This window comes from Rhododendron vialii, chromosome 5a (assembly GCF_030253575.1).
Source record: "Rhododendron vialii isolate Sample 1 chromosome 5a, ASM3025357v1".
NCBI lineage: Eukaryota > Viridiplantae > Streptophyta > Magnoliopsida > Ericales > Ericaceae > Rhododendron > Rhododendron vialii.
In genome coordinates, this window is record NC_080561.1 from 18,977,306 (window position 1) to 18,998,087 (window position 20,782).

A 20,782-nucleotide genomic window follows, 5' to 3' on the forward strand; every position below is an offset into this window, starting at 1 on the left:
AGAAAACAAGAGCACATTTTTCCTTGCATTCATACAAATACTACAATGCAAGGAGTGCATTTTTCCAGATTGAAAATTGTCAGTCTTGATTGATTCCCCTCTTAACAAAAATCCAAACTGACCTTGTTCGAGACATACCTGATAAAGTGCAGATGTGACACACCAACAGAAATCGGAAAGGTGCTGTTGAGAAAACTGTATTGAGTTATGGTGAACCCGTTTAATAACCTCACTCGCCAAAAAACACAAAATGAACAAAATAGCAGCAGCAAAGACTCAACTCCCAATGGAACATTGGAGTGCCAAATATCATGTAAGCTAACACTGATAATAAATTATGGATTTCCTCTTCACAAGACGTATTCTCAATAGCAAATCCATGAATCTTAAGTAATGAATCAACATATCAAGGAAACAAAGAAAAAACAAACTTTATATAAATCACCAAACAATTTATCAAAGGGCAAATAGAACACTTTCTGAAGAAGATAAAGGGTTTTCAAGCTCCTATATCAAATGCCAATATATTTACTGAGCTTTCCAAAAGATACGAGAACTACTTCTCCCTACCATCGTATTTGGCAACTAAACACCCATAGCGTGAGTAGTTTGTGGACATAATTTGCTCTAGGCAAGCAATCTAGAGCAGCAAAAGCAAGTGCAAAAATACCAGGACAGCACTTGCTACCATGTGTCAAGCCAAAGGTATATTTTCATCAGTCGAGCCCAGGCAGAGCGAACTGTTTCGCAAAATCTTCAACTTGAGTTCGAAGCTCAACAATATCTTTGTTGTTCTGAAGACCCTTGAGGAAAGCTTTCTGCAACTTCCCATGTTCTCTCTGGACTGTACTAGTAATCTGTACAACTCTAAGGAGAAAGTCAGCCATTGTTTCAAAATCAGCCTCTAGACAACCTCTTGATGTCATAGCAGGGGTACCTGATGGCCCAAAAAACATGTGGCAAGCCATAACAAAAGCAAAAAGTCACGTAAAGCACAAAAGAATAAAAACAACAAATTGGAGGTTATATGCAATACATCTTCACTTACCGATCCTTACACCTCCAGGCGTTATAGTGCCATTGTCATCAAATATTGCGATTTTATTAAGAGTAATGTGACACATCTCGCAGACCTTCTCAAAGTTCTTACCTACGAGGGAGAGAAGATAAGGACATTCTCAGATTACAAAGCATCAGATAAATGAACAACTGTGATACTAATCAATTGCTGCATGATTACTCTCAAGTCTCAACCCATTTTCAATTTCACGTATAACAACACCACCAAAACCTGGCAGTAAAGATGACTTTTTGGGTGGCCAATCAGTTGGATATAATTTCCAATATAATGAAAATTACATCAAACTAGAAATTTGCAAAATACTCATACCACATAACAATAGTCATACAAACAAGCCCACAAGTAATTGAAGCTGTTCAGCATGTTTAAAACATGTATTTAAGGGTACCTGCAAAAAATCTGCTCAAACGAATATCGGTAAGTGCTTGATCCAAAAGTTTGCATAAAGGAGCTTTATAAAAACTGTTTGGATCAAGCACTTACCAATATTCATTTGAGCCGATTTTTTGTAGGTACCCTTAAATAAATGTTTAAACAAGTTGAACGGCTCCGATTATTAGCGGGGATCACTTACTGTAAAATACACAAACACAACATTCATTATTATGTACCATATATACATACTTACCTATTGAATCGCCTATGTGTATGCATCTACAGGTATATATTATCTATTTTGTTATCTATATAGGATATATTGATACATTACTGAGGGCATGCATTGAATGCTAGGTTGTAATTTTTTTAGCTTTCTTTTCATTTGGAACAACTTTTGGCAATTGACCAGTGTTCTAAATGGCGCTTGGCGCTAGTAGGGTGGTGACCCACCGCCAAGCGCCAAGGCCGCGTAGGCGCCCACCAAGCACTTTGGCGTTTTATTTATTTTTTAATATTTTCGGCCCATCTTCTTCCTCTGTTTTTTTCACCTTGTATTTTCATCTTCTTGATTGTTTCATCTCCTTATCTTTTCATCTTTTTCCCCTGTTTCTTTTCTGTTTCTGTATACGAATCAGATCTAACTGTTCCGGCGACCCCTAACCGCCTAGCCTAGGCCCTGCCTACCTCCGCCAAAGCACCTTGGCCGCCGAACGAACCGCCAAGGGGTGTAGGTGTGGCGGTGACCTGCCGCCAAGCGCCTAGGCGACTGCCATTTAGAAAACTGCAATTGACATATGCTAAATGCTTGATATTAGCAATTCAACTATTCTTTTATTTCTTTATCTTTATTTTATGCATAGTGGAAGACTAATAAAGATAAAAACGTATAATTTTTATGGCCGTATCCCCGATGTACCCTTATCCTATTTTTTTGGGTTTAGTCGTATCACCGTATCTGTATCAGGTTATATCCTGTATCCCATATCCGTTAAGAAACAAGTTTTGGCCGGCATTAGGAGTGGCAAATTGAACCTAAACCCATTAGTAAATCCAAACCCACTTACTAAAAATTAGACCCAACCCAACCCATTTATAAGTTGGGTTAGAACGGGTCGCAACCCATTCTAACCCATCTATTAATGGGTCTCAATTGGACATCAATTGGGTCAACTTAAATGACTCAATGGGTCATCAACATAACCCACTAAACAAAACAGCCCCCTCTCTCGGAAACAGCCGTCATCCCTCCCAAAATAAAAAAACTTAACAAAACAGAGACCTATCCCCACTCCGATGGTGGGAATCGATAGGCGTTTGTACACCCCCCCCCCCCCCCCCTCGCTCTCTCTCTCTCTCTGCGTTGGCTCTGGTGGGAATCGATTCAGCCATTGTTGGCTCCAGCATCGCCGTCGTTGGCTCCGGCGAGTTGTGGTAGGTCGGATTTTGGTGGGTTTTCTTGATACTCTGTTTGAGATTAGATTTCGGTGGGTTTTCCCAATACTCTGTTTGAGGTTGGATTTTAGTGGGTTTTCCCAATTTTAGTGGGTTTGATTTGTGGTTTTTAATTTGAGATTTGATTTGGGTTTTCAATTGGTAGGTCCGATTCATTTTTTATTTTCAATTTGAGGTGTGATTTGTAGTTTATTAGGTCGGGTTTGTGGTGTTGATCAGTTTGTAACGGGTTATGTGATTTGGATTTTCAATGGGTTTGAGATTTGCGATTGTTTTCCAGTTCACTAGTTCAATGGGCTTTCTAATGGGTTTTGTGTTTGATTTTTGATTCAGAGAGAGAGAGAGAGAGAGAGAGAGAGAGAATGGAGATGCTCTAAGGTATAACTCAAAAGGGTATCTAAGTCATTTCCTCCATCCAGTTGACGGAGTTAGTATGCAAGGGTAATTTGGTCATTTTAGTATATAGGGGTATTATGGTACTTTAATATGCAAGGGTAATTTGGTCATTTAAATGTACAAGGGTGATATGGTCATTTCAATGTATATGGGTATTTTTGTCATTTTTAATTTTAATTGGGTTAATGAGCGGGTCAGGTTTGATTTCAAATAAATGGGTTGAGTTGGGTATGGGTAATTGGGCTCCTAACTAATTGGGACTAAATGGGTCATTACCCACTTATAACTTACCCAATTTGGCCCCAATCCACCCATTTGACACCCCTAGCCGGCATATAATTATAAATTTTGTATCTTACGTAGCACGAACATGGACACGACACCAAAACTGTAACACACAAATTTTCAGAAAATTGGGGATACGACACATTGGAGGACACGTTATACATCAAAAAAAAAAAAACATTCAAATAAGATAAAAGTTTAATAATATCATACCCAGATAGCCCTAAATTTGAACAGAGAATGAGAGAGAGAACATGTTCAAACATAGAGTGTCCCTAAAGTGTACACTTTGATTCATTTTAAAAGTTCTTATAATTGCATTTTTACCCCCAAAGTGTCCGTAAGGTGTCGGAAGAGTGTCAGACTCCAAATATTGGAAAAAAAAACAGGACACTCCGGGAGAAGTGTCGGACACGTGTCGGGAGCATGTCACATGTCCGACACCGGTACGTCGCCTCTGGCGGAGTGTCGGTGCTACATAGTTTGTATCTAATGAAGTTGTTTTATGGCATAAGGTGTCCTTTGAAGGTGGAGTATTAAAAGGCAATGTTATGCATTAGCTTTGGAACAATGCCAAATTAAGATCAAATTGCATTGAAGACTCAATGTTTTAAAGCCAGAGCAAATCGGCTGTTTAGACAGTTGACCGGTCCATGTTCCACTCCGGTATAAGGCTCCGTTCTAGAACGCTGTTTAAGTACTTATTTTTTAAGAAGACAATTTCAAGCTCAAAAATAATATGTTTATGCAAATAATTTTTCTCGCAATATAGATCTTGTTTGATAGATTTTATCGAGATCTTTTATACGGTTATTTACATTATTTTTGAGTTTGAAAATGTGAAATAAGTACTTATTTTTTAAGGTGTTCTGGAACGGGGTCTAAGTTATAACCAGGAAACCGCTAATTTGTCTAAATTGAAAACTGCTGAACTTGAGCGGTTAAACCGCCAACCCATAAGAATTGCCCGTGGGTCAACCACCGATAGGCAAAAAATTGAACTTATTGGCAGCCAACTTTAATGCTCCCACTTTATTGCTAGAGCTGACAATTGCAGATGAGCTATACATGGGTCCTGTGACGAGCACGTCTCTGTCCCTGGGCACATCTGTACTTTGTTAAGGGTTTATACATACTTGGTGTCCGTGAAGTTCAACTCCACACGGATACCGATGTGGTACTACTATAAATGCATAATGTGTCTTGTTTTGAACAGACTTGAAAAATGGTTCAAAGAATGAGTGGTACATTTGCATTTCAAACATTTCTTTTACATACATGCTTTAACATTTTAATTCTACTTAGTTTTGTACTATTAATATGTATTTTTCATCATGATTATGACATCACGGTTTGATTCCGGTTCAACATGGTTGAACCCATCCACCCGATCCCTTTTCTGGTTTGCCAACTGTTCCAGTTTTCAGGACATTAATTGAAGTATCTTGGTCATACCAAAGAAATCTGGACTGAGTGGGTCAAGGATGGCCTAGTCAGGTCCTAATAACACAAGTGAAAACCAATACAACTTTTCCAAATGGAAATTTATTTCGAGGCTAATTTCAACAGCATATGACATAAAGCCATTACCATGGAAGTAAGGATAACTTTAATCGAAAGTGTGAAGCATCACATTTTATCATAACTTTTCTAGGAGTAGAACTCGGAAGTTGTAGTAGGGGCAGTTGATCAAGCACCTGATGGCTTACTTATCAAAGAAAATATCCAGCACCTGATGCCTCTGTACTAGGGATTTCCACAGAAAATTAAGAAAAAGGTGGTCAGCTAAAACCAATCCAAATTCATTTGCAAGTTGCCTGAACTCAGTGTTAACACTACAAGCTCTACACTAATTTGCATGGATAACTAATAGACACATCTGCAGAAAAATGAACGTCTTGCACATGCAAGTACATGTATGCATTTCTAGTATAGATAATAGATTTAGTACAGGGTACAAAAGAAAAGTGCCGCACATTCACTTTTTCATATAGAAGTTCTGTGCGCCACTGCATGTGCATGCCAAATAGAGAGTACAATAAAGCAGCCCCAACTCAAAAGGGCCCACCGCTAATCGGGAAGGGCAAAGTGATCTATAAGGGACTCAAATTCTTGTCCCTCACAATCTGATTAAAAACCCACTTTTCTCTAAGACTTGACGACAAAGACTAGGATATCCTTATATAAGGAAGCAAGCTCAAGTTACAAAATGAAATTCTAATTTCCTAAACTCGCCATGGATTCTCTTTGAAGTGCAATCTTGTAAATTTATCTGATTCATCATGCTTTGCGATAAACTCTGAGCTTGTAAAGTCAAGCGTGTGAAAAATATTATGGAGAAGGAAAACTAACATATGGGAAGTCCAGAAGTACAGACTGCTAGCAAGACGCTGTGTTCATATCATGATAGAAACCAATGCCGCATTTTCATTCCTTTCTAGGGAAGAGTTTTGATCACAGCATGCCTAGATTATGCCTACAATCCAATCACTAGGCCGTGTAGAAACTCAAAAAAATCAAATGATAATGAAACAACACAAACAACCAAATGACTTGCCAGAGGAGTGAGACTTGATTCTCCGTTATATACAGAAGAAGACAAAGAGAAAGATATATAATACCCGTTAGTCCAAGAGTCCGTAGATCCCAAAGTAACAAATGGTTGTCAGTTCCTCCAGTTACCAATTTGCAATTTCTCCTCAATAAAGCGGATGCTAGAGTCTGAGCATTTTTCTTCACCTGTTGCATATATGCCTTGTACTCAGGAGTAACTACTTGTTTCAAGGCTATAGCAAGGGCTGCAATGTGATTATTGTGTGGTCCACCTTGCAAGGCTGGGAAAACAGCGAAGTTTATCTTCTCCTCAAAGTCAAATCTGTCACTACCATCACCTTGAGTCAAAAGAATTCCTCTCTTCCTAGGCTTTGAACCCTTTCTATAGAAAATAATACCTCCCCTAGGGCCTCGAAGACTCTTATGAGTTGTCGAGGTAACAATATCACAGTAATCAAAGGGGTTTACACATTCCTGCAGAAAATCAACCACCAGATATTGAGAAGACGGAATATAATTTTTGAAAGAAAAGCAAGGAACCACTCTTAAACAACAGGTAGGAAGTTAGCATGGTGGATTGAATCCAAAAAACCCAATGCAGGAATAACCAAGTCTAAGACCAAAACTAGAAGATCCCAATTCAATAATTGATAGTAACACGCTTTAACCCAACACCAAGAAGGTGGAGTGTGTAGCTATTCATAAATTCCATTCATCTTATATTATCCAATAGCAAACACTAAAATGCACTCTGCTACCAAACAACAGGGTGGTACCCTTTACTAGGCTAGGCAATCGGACCGCCCCGCCCTGAACAAGGTGGGTTTTCCACCACATTTTCGGGTATCGGGTCGGGTCGGGTCGGGGTAAAAATTATAAAACCCGACCGGATTCGGGGGAACAATACCCTGCCCCGAAATACCCGCCCCAATCTATATATGTATCTATATTTATATATTCCTAGTAATAAAATAGGGCTGGTTTTTGATATATGTGCTATGGGCTGTCAGGCCTGGGCCCTGTTGTTTAGAAGAGTAAAAGTGTATAGGGTGTTAATGAACCCTAACACAAATAACTATTATTTATAATATGGGAGACGTAGTTACAATACTTGACTAAGCAATGTGGAACTTAGACTAATAATATTCGAACACGCCCTCTCAAGCTAGAGAATAGATATCATAAAGTCCCAGCTTGTTACACGACAACTCTGACCGTGGCTTGAACAATGACTTAGTAAACAAATCTGCCAATTGAGCTTCTGTAGACACAAACAGAGTAGCTATCACACCACCAGTTAACTTCTCACAAACTAGATGACAATAAACTTCAATATGCTTGGTCCTCTCATGAAATACCAGATTAGATGCAATGTGAATAGCAGCTTGGTTATCACAGTACAAAGGCATAGGCAACTGCACACTGAATCCTATCTCCTCGAGAAATGACCGCAACCATACAATCTCACACGTTGTGTGCGCCATTGTTCTATACTTTGCTTCTGCACTAGACCGGGAAACCACGGTTTGCTTCTTACTCTTCCAATTAACAAGATTTCCCCCAAGGAAAACACAATATCCAGTCGTGGATCTTCTATCAGATGGTCCTCCTGCCCAATCAGAATCGGTGAACACCTCAACGCGTAAGTGTCCATTAGCTTGATATAACAAACCATGTCCAGGATGTGACTTAAGGTACTTCACAATCCTCAGAATTGCTTCCCAATGTGGATGGTGAGGAGTAGACATAAACTGACTCATCACACTAACTGTAAAAGAAATATCCGGACGTGTAATCGTAAGGTAATTCAACTTACCAACCAAACGACGATACTGATCAGGATTGGAGAGTAGCTCCCCCTGGTCAACACACAATTTGACATTGGGATCCATAGGAGTCTCAACAGGCCTAGTTCCCAACAAACCAATATCTTCAAGAATATCCAGCACATACTTCCTCTGTGATAAGCTAATACCTTCTTTGGATCGTGCCACCTCAATACCTAAGAAGTATCGTAATTTTCTCAAATCCTTAGTATGAAACTTTTGATATAAGAAGGTTTTTAGCTCATCAATACCTTGCTGGTCATCACCAGTAATTATAATGTCATCCACATAGACAATCAATAATAATTTCCCTCGATCTGATGTGAGGGAGAACACAGAATGATCAAACTGATTGCGATGCAAGCCAAATCTCAAAACTGCATCACTAAACTTCCCAAACCATGCTCGGGGAGACTACTTAAGCCCGTATAGTGCTTTGCAAAGACGACTTACCAGATTACGCTCCCCCTAAGCAACAGACCCGGGTGGTTGCTCCATGTAGACCTCCTTCTGGAGATCCCCATGAAGAAAGGCATTTTTGACATCCTGCTGAATCAATGGCCATCCAAGATTTGCTGCAAGAGAAATAAGGATCCGAACAGAACCATGTTTGGCAACAGGAGAAAAGGTCTCCGAATAATCAACACCATAAGTCTTGGTGTAGCCCTTAGCAACAAGGCGAGCTTTATAACGCTCAATAGTGCCATCGGGAAGATACTTGACAGTGAATACCCAACGACAGCCAACAATAGTTTTACGAGCAAGAAGAGGAACCAACTCTCATGTGCCATTGTGATGAAGGGCAGACATCTCATCCTCCATAGCTTTCCGCCACTCAGAAATAGATAAGGCCTTCTGAACAGTGTTAAAAACAAAATGGGAAGAAATAGAAGTAGTAAAGGCATGAAGGGACGGAGACAGGTGATCAGAGGAAACAAACCATGCAATAGGATAAGAAGTGCAAGACCGAATACCTTACGGAGAGCAGTTGGAGGGGACGGTGGAGGTGCAACCAGATCTTGGGACGGAGGAGGCGTAGTGGCTGGTACTGGTGGGGCTGTTAATACTTTCTGTTGACAAACGTATACCTGCAAGGGTGGCACAGATGGTAGACAAATAGGAACACAAACACAGTCTCAGGAAGGTCAATTGGAGTAGGGTGACCCGAGTAAAAGGGTAATGACTCATTAAATGTGACATTAGCATAAACAAAATGACGACGTAGTGATGGTGAGTAACACTTATACCCTTTCGAAGTGCGCGAGTATCCCAAGAAAATACACCGAATTGACCGTGGATCAAGTTTGTCTCGGTCAGGATCAAAAGCATGAACATAACAGGTGCACCCGAACACTCGTAGGGGTAAGGAGTGGAGAGGGCCACCAGAAAATAAAACTGTATGGGGTATTTGACCTCCTAGGGCGCTAGATGGCATACGATTGATCAAGTAACATGCTGTAAGGACAACATAACTCCAGTAAGACTTAGGAACGTGCATTTGAAATAACAATGCACGCATAACTTCTGATAAATGTCTAATATTGTGTTCAGCAACTTCATTTTGTTGTGGAGTCCGAGTGCAAGAAGATTGGTGAATTATACCATGATCATCAAAAAACTTAGAAAAGAGAATTATGAAAATATTCACCGGCATTGTCAGAACGAAATATACAAATGCAAGTATCAAACTGAGTTTTGATTTCCATATAAAATGACTTAAAAATATAAGACAACTCTGACCTCTCTTTCATGGGATAAAGATACGTGACACGAGAGTAATCATCGACAAAGATAACATAATATTGAAAGCCAAAAACATTAGGAACACGCATTGTACCCCAAATATCAGAATGAACTAATTGAAAAGGACGGGACACACGACTCTCAACCCTAGAATAAAAAGACACTCGATGATGTTTACTAAACTCACAGACTTCACAGGCAAAACATCAACACGACTACTTGAAAGTATTAGCAATTTAAGGTTCTGAAGGGATAGATGACCAAGACGATAATGATGTTGATATGGTGACACCGAAGACTGAAGGGCAATAGAGCTAGGGTGAACATCGTTGGTAAAGTAATACAAGCCACCACGTTCAGTACCACCACCAATTTTCCTCCCGTCTTGAGATCCTGAAGCACACAACCATCAGAGAAGAATGTGACAAAGCAATTTAAAGATTTGGTAAGTTTACTAACAGACATAAGGTTTAATGGAAAATGAGGAACATGTAATACGAAATCCAAAGTCAAAGAAGAATTGACAGTAACAGAACCTAAACCGGTAATATCAGTGGTAGAGCCATCGGCTAAGGTAACACGAGATGGTTTATCAATAGACCGATGGCCAGAGAGAGTAGTAGAAGTACCAGTCATATGATCAGATGCACCAGAATCAATGACCCAAGGAATAGAAGAAAAAGATGCAACACATACAACGGAAGAACCTGTCTGAGTTAGCGTAGCAATGGAGGAACCTGTCTGAAGTGACACAAGGTGTTGGTACTCCTTCGCGGGAATAGTCACGGTGGCATCAGCAGAGTGAGTAATCGGGCAAGTAGAAGGCCAACCATGAAGATCCCAACAATAATCAACTGTATGATTGGTGCCATTACAATAAGTGCAATGTCGAGGAACACAACCACGACTATGACTACCTCCACCCTGTGTACAATCACCTCGACCAGAATCACGACAACCAAGAACATGGCCAAAACTACGACCACTGTACCGAGAATCACGACCACAGAACCCAGAGGCAAACTTGCCACTCTTATCCATTGCACTGAATCAACAACCACCAACCAGATCTAATAAAGTCAACTAACTGGAGCAAATAAATCCAAAAACCGATAATGAGGTAACGCAAACCACCAACGAGCAATAACCAACCAACCAATACTCCACCAACGAACAAAAAATAAGCCACCAATCAACCGACTAACAACCACGAGCACTCCACATGCATCCAACTGTCAGTGCGCAAATTACCCAAAAAGCAGCAACTATATGAGAAGAGAACCACGATAACTCCCCATCAAGGTGGCCGATTAGCAACCAAAGCAACATCAAATGACAATAACTAAACACGAGTAAACGAGCAGAGAACGAGAGCAAACAATGAAGTAGTATCGAACCATGACGAACGAAGAGCACAACTTTTGAGTCTCAAACACAGTTGCGAACTTGATTTTGATCGAAATACCGAGCAGCAGAAGAATGAGAAATTAATCAACCAGAGGATGATTAGCCTAAGCATCAACAGATCCAAAAAACAACACCAATGAGGGTTTTAAGGTAAGTTCAAACCTGATGTATGGATTGTGAACACCAACTGGTACTTTTGAACACTATTCAGGCACTTTCGGTCCTGATTTGGGGCTGATCAAAGTTGAGAAGAGCTGGGTTGGGCGTTCTAAGGATTTTCAAGCACTGGATGAGGGATTTCAGGGTTGTTCGAGCACTGAGTCATGGCTTGTAGAGGATTTCGACCATGGGTTTGTGATTTTAGGGGATTTTGAACACTGGGTTAGGGTTTTTTTAGGAGATTTCGGGGGCCGAAATGGACTGGGTATATGATTTTCGAGTGGTTTTAGAGGCCGAAATAGACAGGGTTGATGATTTCGAGGGCTGAAATCAACTGGACTTGGAGTTTCGAGGGCTAACGGGCCAGAAAAAAGAGTCACCAGATACAAGACGACGGCCAATGATGATCACCTAGAGAGAACAGAGGTCGCGCTGAGAGAGACTGTTCACAAACATTGTTCACGAGCACAGTTGACATATGCGCGAACACTGTTCATGGTGAGATGATGTAGTTGGGAGTAGATTTAGGGTTTCGTGGTGAGATGATGATGGCGGTAGCGGGTGGCGAAAGATGGCGGCTAGGGTTTTGTATATCTAAGGTGGATTAAAGTTAAGCTCTGATACTATGTTGTTTAGAAGAGTAAAAGTGTATAGGGTGTTAATGAACCCTAACACAAATAACTATTATTTATAATATGGGAGACGTAGTTACAATACTTGACTAAGCAGTGTGGGACTTAGACTAATATTATTCTAACAGGCCTGAGTTTAAAATATTTTCATGTGGCCCAAGAGAAGATCAGAGATTCAAAGAGTTACAAACCCTTAGCGCATTGACGTCGTCCACTCGTCCTACAGTGCTACTCCTCGTCTCTAACTCTCAACCTAAGCGGCGATTACAAACCACTGGTCCACCATCAAGCCTCTTGGCTAAGTTACTTTCACAATGAAGCGCCGCTCCTCGGATTCTGTCTCGCCGGATCAGGTCTGATTTCTCTTGTTCAGAATCGGTATCAAATCAATAAACAAAATAGAAAATCAAACAAAAGCATTTAAAACCCATCATTGTCTCCTGTTTTTTCCAATGTATTGAAAGTGAATATGTTGTACATATGTAGGACTCAGTTGCATTTTGATTTCTCTCTCCTGTTATGAACTTAAGAGTTCTCTTTATATAGTTCGAGAAAAGCAAAAAGAGAGAAGAAAGTGAAAGACTTTGGGATCAGTTCTTTTGTATAGTACTATATAAAAATAAAAATATAATATATTGCAGATTGTTAATCTTTATGTAACAACTTTCATTATCTCCAACACTTGTTTCATTATCTGTTTTTTCTTATTGTCAATCTCTATGTAAAAAACTTTTGTCATCTCCTTGTTTCCCACTTGTCTCTTATTCAAAAGTAGAGTTTTGTTTTCTTACACCTCAATATTAAATTTAGTTACTGCTATTTTAATCCTATCAGTTAGTCAAAGGGAACAAAAGGCTTGTTTGATATGGCTTGGATAAGTATATTATGTGAGCTAGTTGATATTGTTCAATCCTATGAGTAATTAATTATAAAATCTTTTGGATGCCTAATAAATTTTTTTTTTACGCAGCAAAAATGTCTTCACCCGGGAGACAACTCTACCACTAATGCCTTAGCTTCACAAGAGAATCTCGTTTCTACCGTTGTTTCTTCGATAGCATCAATTTTGCCACCAAAACCTCCAACACTTGGGGACATCTTCAATGAAGACGTAGACGGAGAGGAAGACGGAGATGGAGGCGAAAATGGTGGTGGAGGCGAAGGTGAAAATCAATGGAAACCATTGGCTAAAGTAAATGCTTCTTGTTGGCAACATTTTGACAAGGGTCAAATCAATGGAAAAGTTAAGGCAAAGTGTCATTATTGCAAAAAAAAAAAATGCTTGTGGAACACTAAGAATGGAACCAAAGCTTTGAATGAGCATTATAAAAGGTGTCCAAAAAGAAAGGTTGCAAATTCATCACAAAAAAAGGTTCTAACTCAAGCTTTATGACCGGGGATGGGAAAAAAAAGCTTGAAGCTCATACTTTCAACCAAAATTTTGCTAAGAGAGATCTTGCTTGCACGATCATAATGCATGAGTATCCATTGTCCATGGTAGAACACGCCGGGTTTAAGAGATTTGCATTGGCGCTTCAACCTTTATTTCAAATGGTTCCTCGAAACACCCTCAAAGCTGATATTTTTAGAATATATGATGGTGAAAGGTTGAAGGCAATCAAAACAATTGACAAAATTCAAAGTAGGGTTGCGACTGACATGTGGACTTCAAGCAATAAGAAAAGAAGATTTATGGTCATCATAGGCCACTATGTTGATGATTCTTGGAAGTTACAAAGCATCATTTTGAGGTACACACACACACATATATGTATTACATAAACTACATGGAAAAAAACGTGTTTTAAATTTCAAGTTAAAGCAATTCCTAAATTTTGTATGTGTTTTAAATTTAGGTTTATTTATGTGCCATGTCCCCACACGGTGGAAGGAATCCAAGAATATAGCCCGGTGGGGGCACATTGTTAATCATAATGGCGAAAGTTCATTTTTTTAGACAATCACAGTAAGATCGTACAAAATTAATGCATGCATTACTAACTACAAAAGTTTATAACGTGTACATCAAGTTAAATTAGGTAAAAATGAATACAAAATCTTAGTCAATTTTTAAAGTATGTTTTAAATGAACATCAACAAGTTTTAGAATGAACAAACTAGTTTTGTTAATGATGTTATTGTAAAATATTTTTTCCAAAAAGTTAAAAATAAAGAGAATCAAGAAAGAACTAATTCTATATGTACCAAATAGACAAACAGCTCATAAAGCAACAAGTATAAATGCACCATATGATGAAATTCAAAATGCACCATATGATGAAATTCAAGCATAAAACTAATTCTATATGTGTATTTTTGAGACATATGCAAGTGTGTATGTTTATATATTAGCACACTTTCATAATTATGCTAATTTATACAAAAATATTTAAAAACACATACAAAAATATTTCAAAACATATTTTAATTTCGAGTACGTGCCCCTACGTGCCCCCACATAGGTCCGTCCTTGGGCGGAAGTGTAGTGTGAATCATTGATGGAGACTCTTTTGGATTGGAACATTGATAGAAATTTTTCAACTCTTATTGTTCTAGTAATGATGCCATGATTTCTATTCTCATTGGAAAGTTAGAACTTGAATCTCCTACGTCCCAAGGAAAGTTAATTCATATGTGGTGTGTTGCCCACATTTTGAATTTGATTGTGAAGGATTGTTTAGAGGTGATTAAGGGGGGAATTGACAAAATCAGAGAAAGTGTCGCATATTGGACATTGTCGCCAAAGAGAGGCGAAGTTTGAAGAAAATGCCGAAAATGCCCAACAACTGCGTATTTCATGTGGTAAAAAATTCTCTCAATATGAGGTGGAACTTTGTGTTTTTGATGCTTCAAACTGCCATATATTATATGTATGTCTTCTCTCGTTTGAAAATCAGTGAAAGTCAATACAAGAGTTGTCCACAGGACACTGATTGGGAGGTAGCCAAAGAAGTATGTAAGAGGTTGGAAGTTTTTTATAAGGCCACAGAGGTGTTTAGCGGGACAAAGTATCCAACATCTAACTTGTTTTTTGCAAAGGTTTGTAGGATAAAAATGGCATTAACAGAATGGACCGAGTTGTATGAACGTACTGAGATGGAAGATCTTTACACAGAGAAAAAGGGAGATAATGAGAGATATGGCATCACAAATGATTGAGAAATATGACAAGTACTGGACAACAATTCATAGTGTTTTGGGTGTTGTGGCGGTGTTAGATCCTAGGTTCAAGATGAAGTTGGTAGAATACTATTTCAATCGGATCTATGGGGAGGATGCTATTTTTGAGATTGAGAGGGTTCACAATTATTGTAACTGGACAATGGTGGCATTGCTTCTTCATGCCAAGTTGAGTCTACTATTGAAGCTGAAGATGATTTATCTGACTTTGATGTTTTTGTTACAAGTAATCAGACAAGAAAAGTTTCAGATAAAAAGTCAGAATTGGATTGTTATTTGGAAGATGATGTGATACTGAGAGGTAATCAAGACTTTGAAGTTTTAGCTTGGTGAAAAAACGACATGAAGTTCCCATCTTTGAGAGTCATAGCTAGGGATCTGTTATCTATACATGTTTCTACTGTTGCGTCCAAGTTTGCTTTCAGCACTAGTGGGAGGGTTGTGACTCCACATCGTGGTAGGCTCCATCCCAAGACAATAGAGACATTGATGTGCGCTCGTAGTTGGTTATTGGCTCATGAATCTAAAGGTAATTTAAATTCCATTTACTTTTCTAGTGCCTTGTTTGGTCTTTTTGCAATTGAATTGGATAGATATTAATCTAAAGAACATGTGGTTCATTTTGTTTCTTTTTAAGGTAATAATTCAAATGAGTTTGCATCGGTTGTCGATGACATGGATGTTGATAGCTGTCAGTCCTATGTTACAATGGTTGAAGACTAGATTTGGTAAGTTTAATTATGAAATATTTGTTTTCATATTTGTCGAAACTGTTAAAATAAAATAGTACTTTGTGGATTGAAACGGCTCACTTTTGTATTTCTAGTTTTTTTTTTTTTTCCAGGCATACTTCCACCATCTCACTTTGTGGTTGCGCAGAAGTTGAAAATTTTGTCTATGAGTTTTTTGGCAGTTTTATTTTAGTTTCCTAGTTGTGTTTTGAGTTGAAATTCCTAGTTTTATTTTGGATGAACTTGTTGCAAGATCCCTTGTCGAGTACTTGAGTTTTTATTTGTTATTATGCTCGGATACTTTTGAGTAGCTACTTGCTTATGGATGAACTTGTCTAGTTGTTTGTTGTTATGCTAAGAAAATTTGGAATTGAACTTGTTGCAAGAATTATTTTCTCAGAGGAATTGTTTCATTGTTGCATTCTTTTGATGGAGAATTGAGAAGGAAAAAAGACGCAGCGGGGCGGGGACGGGGAAATTTTCATTACCTGGTTAGGTTTTGGGGCGGGGTTGGGGGAGTTCGGGAATTTTAGGGTTGGTGTACATCAAAACCCGCCCCGCTCCATTGTCATTCCTACCCTTTACTCACCCAAGCATGAGCCGATTTCTGCACGGAGTCATGAATGGAACGGAGAAATGACACTCTTACTTTATTCTCTAAGAATTGTGAAGCATGTACTATACACAGATATAACGATAAGAACAAGGATGCTGAAATTATTAACAAGTATCTTAGATATTTTCCTTGCTCATAAACAAGACAAATATCTTAGTCATGCAGCTAGTATGCATTATTGGTAAGATACATGAGCAAGTTAAACAAAAAAAAAAATCATGACTAAATAGATGGCTTTCCCAGTACTTTAATCAATCAAATGCCAGCCCGTTCCTGACTCTACTATCAATATAGCATTGGTACTTTTTCTTTTTTAAGGGAAAGAAACTATAAATACACGAGAGCGAATTCGCTCAGCCAGTAATGTACCCTATCCTTATACTTTCCCAAAATTTGGTCCTCATCCAAAGAATTAGGAAAGAAAAGCACTTAAACTGTCATGCACGCAGATCTGGGCATTTGTTTTGATCTGGGCATTTGTGGCCCTTACGTGTTCGGGCCGCTTCGCCCTCAGGTGTTGTAGACTTTGCCCTCTATTTATCCAATTGTGGTTGGATTCCCTCCCCTCTCCCCCACTTGATGTACCCTATCAAGTTTCTTAATAAGATTTTGCCGTTTCAAAAAAAAAAAAAAAAAACTGTCATGCATGCAGACCGCAATAGATACCTGAAGCCTGAAGCACATACAACCTCTAACAAACTTGCAAGAACTTTCAAATTTCAACTTCTGCAGGCTAAAGGAATTAGTTCGACTTATGAAAAACAAGAGCTGACCAATTTAACACACCCGTTAGTAAAGACTTTGGGATTTTGTTACCAATATTTTCCTCAAAACATCAAAGGAGGATTGTCCTCGCTGCCAGGCCTAACAGAGAGGATTATTTTCTTCCAGCAAAGACCAAATGCATTCTTACTAGAAATTAATTGTGAACAATAAAGAACATTCACCCATATGAAGAACCAAAACAAACACCCAAGACTTATTCTTTCATTTCCCTTCTGCCCGCATAATCGCTGCTAGTTACATAATCCAGAAAGAAAAGGCCAAACTCAAAAGTCTAAATAATCTATCTATATATATTATTATATTATATATTATAAAATAGAGCGGTTTTCTTTAAAAATGTCTAGGCATACAAATATAGATGCATCTACAGCCGTTTGATCATACTTAGTGATAAGGTTATAGCCATTGGAATCAAAGGAATGAAGCGCTCTCTCTCTCTCTCTCTTCCCATAAATTACTCTCATTAAGGCATTGTATTCAAAACCACTCATTAAGACATTATTCAAATGAAAACCAAAAATCATATATAACCTTTGTACAAAACTGAAATCAAAGCCACCGAGATCACCGAAATCAAAGCCAACATTTCTTTTCCTATTCGAAAACTCAATGAATACCGACCCGAGCACATCAACCATGGCCACCGACAGTACACGGGGCCCACTCTGGGCCCCGCACAGATAATCCGATCCGTTCAATAATTTAAAAAAAAACGAGTGGGCCCGTGAAAAATCAGCTCCATCCGATATGTGTAAGATCAAATCTTTCCATTTTTGAAAAATTGAAAAAAAAAATGGAAAGATTGGATCAAGCACTTATAAATACCGGATTGTGCTGATTTTTCACATACCCACTTGGTTTTTAATTTAAAATTATTGAACAGCATGGATCATTCATGCGGGTCCGGAGTGGGCCCCGCGTATGGTCGGTACGTATGATTTGTGTGCTTGGGTCGGTATCCATAGCATCCTCCTTTACTATTTCTAGGCTATCAAACGTACATCATGGAAATCACCGAAAATAAAATTTTCTATACATCGTTCATATGATTTTCACATTCGTCTTTTTTACTTTCTCTACCTCTCCCTCCTCTCTCTCTTGGGAAGTTCAATGCCACCAAAATCTACTTCACCGAATCCACCGAGGTGAGTTCTTCCATTATTTTTTGTATATTTGCTACCCATTTCCTTTTCATTAAGATTATGATGTTTATCAATGGATATATTGCGTTATTATTTATAGCATAGTTGAATTTGTTGGACACGGATTGGTATATTGCACGCAAGTTCAGTATTAATTTGCGTGTTGTGATTGTTTGAGCCGTATATTGCACGCGAGTTCAGTATTTTCTTTCTTGTGCTGATTGTTCGAGCTGTGCCAGCATCCACTAATGAACCATAAAGGACAACACAAGCATGCATAGTTACCACAATAACCAACTGACCAAAAAGGAAAAGTGTGGGAAACAGAATCCTTCAAGCTATAAGAAGGACCGCTAATTTGTCAAGAACGAGGAAGAAACTTCAATTATCAATTTGTCAGAAACTGAAACAAAATCATCACCTTAGCCGCAATAAGACCGCTAATTTGAGCCATGTCACACATTAACACTGCTCCGCATTTATCAGCAATTTGTCTAAACCTTGCGTAGTCCCACTCGCGCGGATACGAGCTCCCACCGCAAATAAGTATCTTGGGGCGAAAATCAAGCGCCCTCTCCTCGAGTTTATCATAATCAACATAACCTGTCTGCGGGTTAATCTTATACGGGAGACTTTCAAAGAAAATCGAAGCCCCAGAAACTTTCCTTCCATTAGGAGTATAATACCCATGACTGGTGTTTCCACCAGAAGGGGTATCCAATCCCATTATCCGATCTCCGGGTAACAATAACCCGGTGTAAACAGCGAAATTGGCCGATGTGCAGGAATAAGGTTGAACATTGACGCCCCAATTATCCGAATGTAAACCAAAAGCAGCTAAAGCACGTTCACAACATAGGGTTTCAATCTCATCTATGAACTGATTACCACCGTAATACCTCGCACCGGGCATTCCTTCGGAGTACTTGTTCGTCAAGTGGCTCCCTAAAGCTTGCATTACAGCCCGGCACACAAAATTCTCCGAAGCTATCAGTTCAATCCCCTTGAACTGCCTCTGTTTCTCCTTCTCCATGATTCCGAAAACATCAGGGTCTGCAACGCAGAGTGGTTGGTTTCCCCAAACCCTAACCGCACTCTGCCGCGATTCGAGCCCTACCGGCGGTTCAATCGAAGCCCGTTTTGACGATGATGAATACGAAGACAACGATTCACCATCCCTCCTCCTCTTTAAACACATGGAATGCCCTAGAATCCGAAACTCCTCGACTTCTTCTCCTTCGTCGTCTTCTTTCACCTCATCATCACTCTTTCTGTCCTCGTTCTCGACCTCGTCCTTGGTCTGCTTTTCCATCAATTGCAGCGGAAATGGCGGCGCATCCCGGGAGCTGGAGTCGATCTGGAACGAGAACGGTTCGTCGTCGGAGACCAGGGAACGGCTGGGAGTAGGGGCTGTTGAGGAGTGAGAGAGAAACCCGAGAGAGAGATTCGATTGCGTCTGTGTCAAATCCATAGGACCAAATTCATACACCTACCAATGAAAAACCCTAACCCCAATAGAATGAGTTCGGGGAACGTGAAAAACGTCTTTCAAAAACCTTTCTAATTCTAGAATTTGCTAAAGCGAAAAATTGAGAGGGGGAGGATTATGTAAGGTTGGGATAATCAAGGTTCAGAACAACAACAATAGCAACAGCAGCAGAAACAGCGACAGCGGCGTCTGAAGCAGTCACAGTAGCAGTACCGGAAAATGGATTTGCCTGACGTGGTTGACGATGACTCCATGGGTTTAGGTAAAACAAAAAAACGCTAGCACCTCCCCAAAACAACTACTCCAGCTAATAGATACGTGTGGTGTGTTTGTGTGTGAAAAGTTCGATGTCGAGAGAGAGAGAGAGACTGATCAAAAAAAAAAAAAGAGAGAGAGAGAGAGAGATGCGTGGGTCTGACGAAGAGGGGTTTCTTTTCTTCTGGGGAGGGGATGCACCTAGACGGGTTACGATTTCATTCCGGTCACCGGCCGTTACTTTAGCTCCACCCCGCATTGTGTTCATTTGAAATAAAACGACCTTTGACAAAGAAAATGGTTAAAGTAGGCTAAGGTTCATATCGTCCGTACTCGAGTTTTAATTTAGGGGAATTTTTAGGCTGACCAGAAAAATTAGGTTTGGACTTAATTTAGTCATGTATAATTATTTGTATTTTTTATTTTAATCATGCCCCTTCACGCGCATCAGCGCACAGAACTAGATAGCATCTAGTATAGAAAAATTATTCAATGCTCCATGAGCATTGGTGCACCATTAAAACATTATTTAAATTTCAAAAAGTCGTATCTTTTGTTGTAGATATTTATTTTTTTTAAAAAAATTATATTTTTGGAACCTACTCGACGATATCTACTACATAAGATCCATTTTGAATATGAAATTATGTAAAATTAAAAAAATACTATTT

General features: G+C 39.2%; 2 protein-coding genes across 2 annotated transcripts; one reads left to right on the top strand and one right to left on the bottom strand.

Moving 5' to 3' along the window:
• Nucleotides 1-325: 325 nt before the first annotated feature.
• Nucleotides 326-20,283, bottom strand: LOC131326301 (serine hydroxymethyltransferase 7-like). Its single transcript, XM_058359040.1, has 4 exons — nucleotides 18,789-20,283; nucleotides 6,214-6,619; nucleotides 1,049-1,150; nucleotides 326-937 (listed from the first exon to the last, which is right to left on the bottom strand). Exons 1-4 carry the CDS (start codon nucleotides 19,836-19,838, stop codon nucleotides 717-719), a joined length of 1,779 nt encoding a protein of 592 aa, XP_058215023.1. The 5' UTR covers nucleotides 19,839-20,283; the 3' UTR covers nucleotides 326-716.
• LOC131326302 (zinc finger BED domain-containing protein DAYSLEEPER-like) lies at nucleotides 11,492-14,040 on the top strand. The gene is made up of 3 exons (XM_058359041.1): nucleotides 11,492-12,265; nucleotides 12,883-13,663; nucleotides 13,769-14,040. Exons 2-3 carry the CDS (start codon nucleotides 13,302-13,304, stop codon nucleotides 13,839-13,841), a joined length of 435 nt encoding a protein of 144 aa, XP_058215024.1. The 5' UTR covers nucleotides 11,492-12,265; nucleotides 12,883-13,301; the 3' UTR covers nucleotides 13,842-14,040.
• Nucleotides 20,284-20,782: the final 499 nt, after the last annotated feature.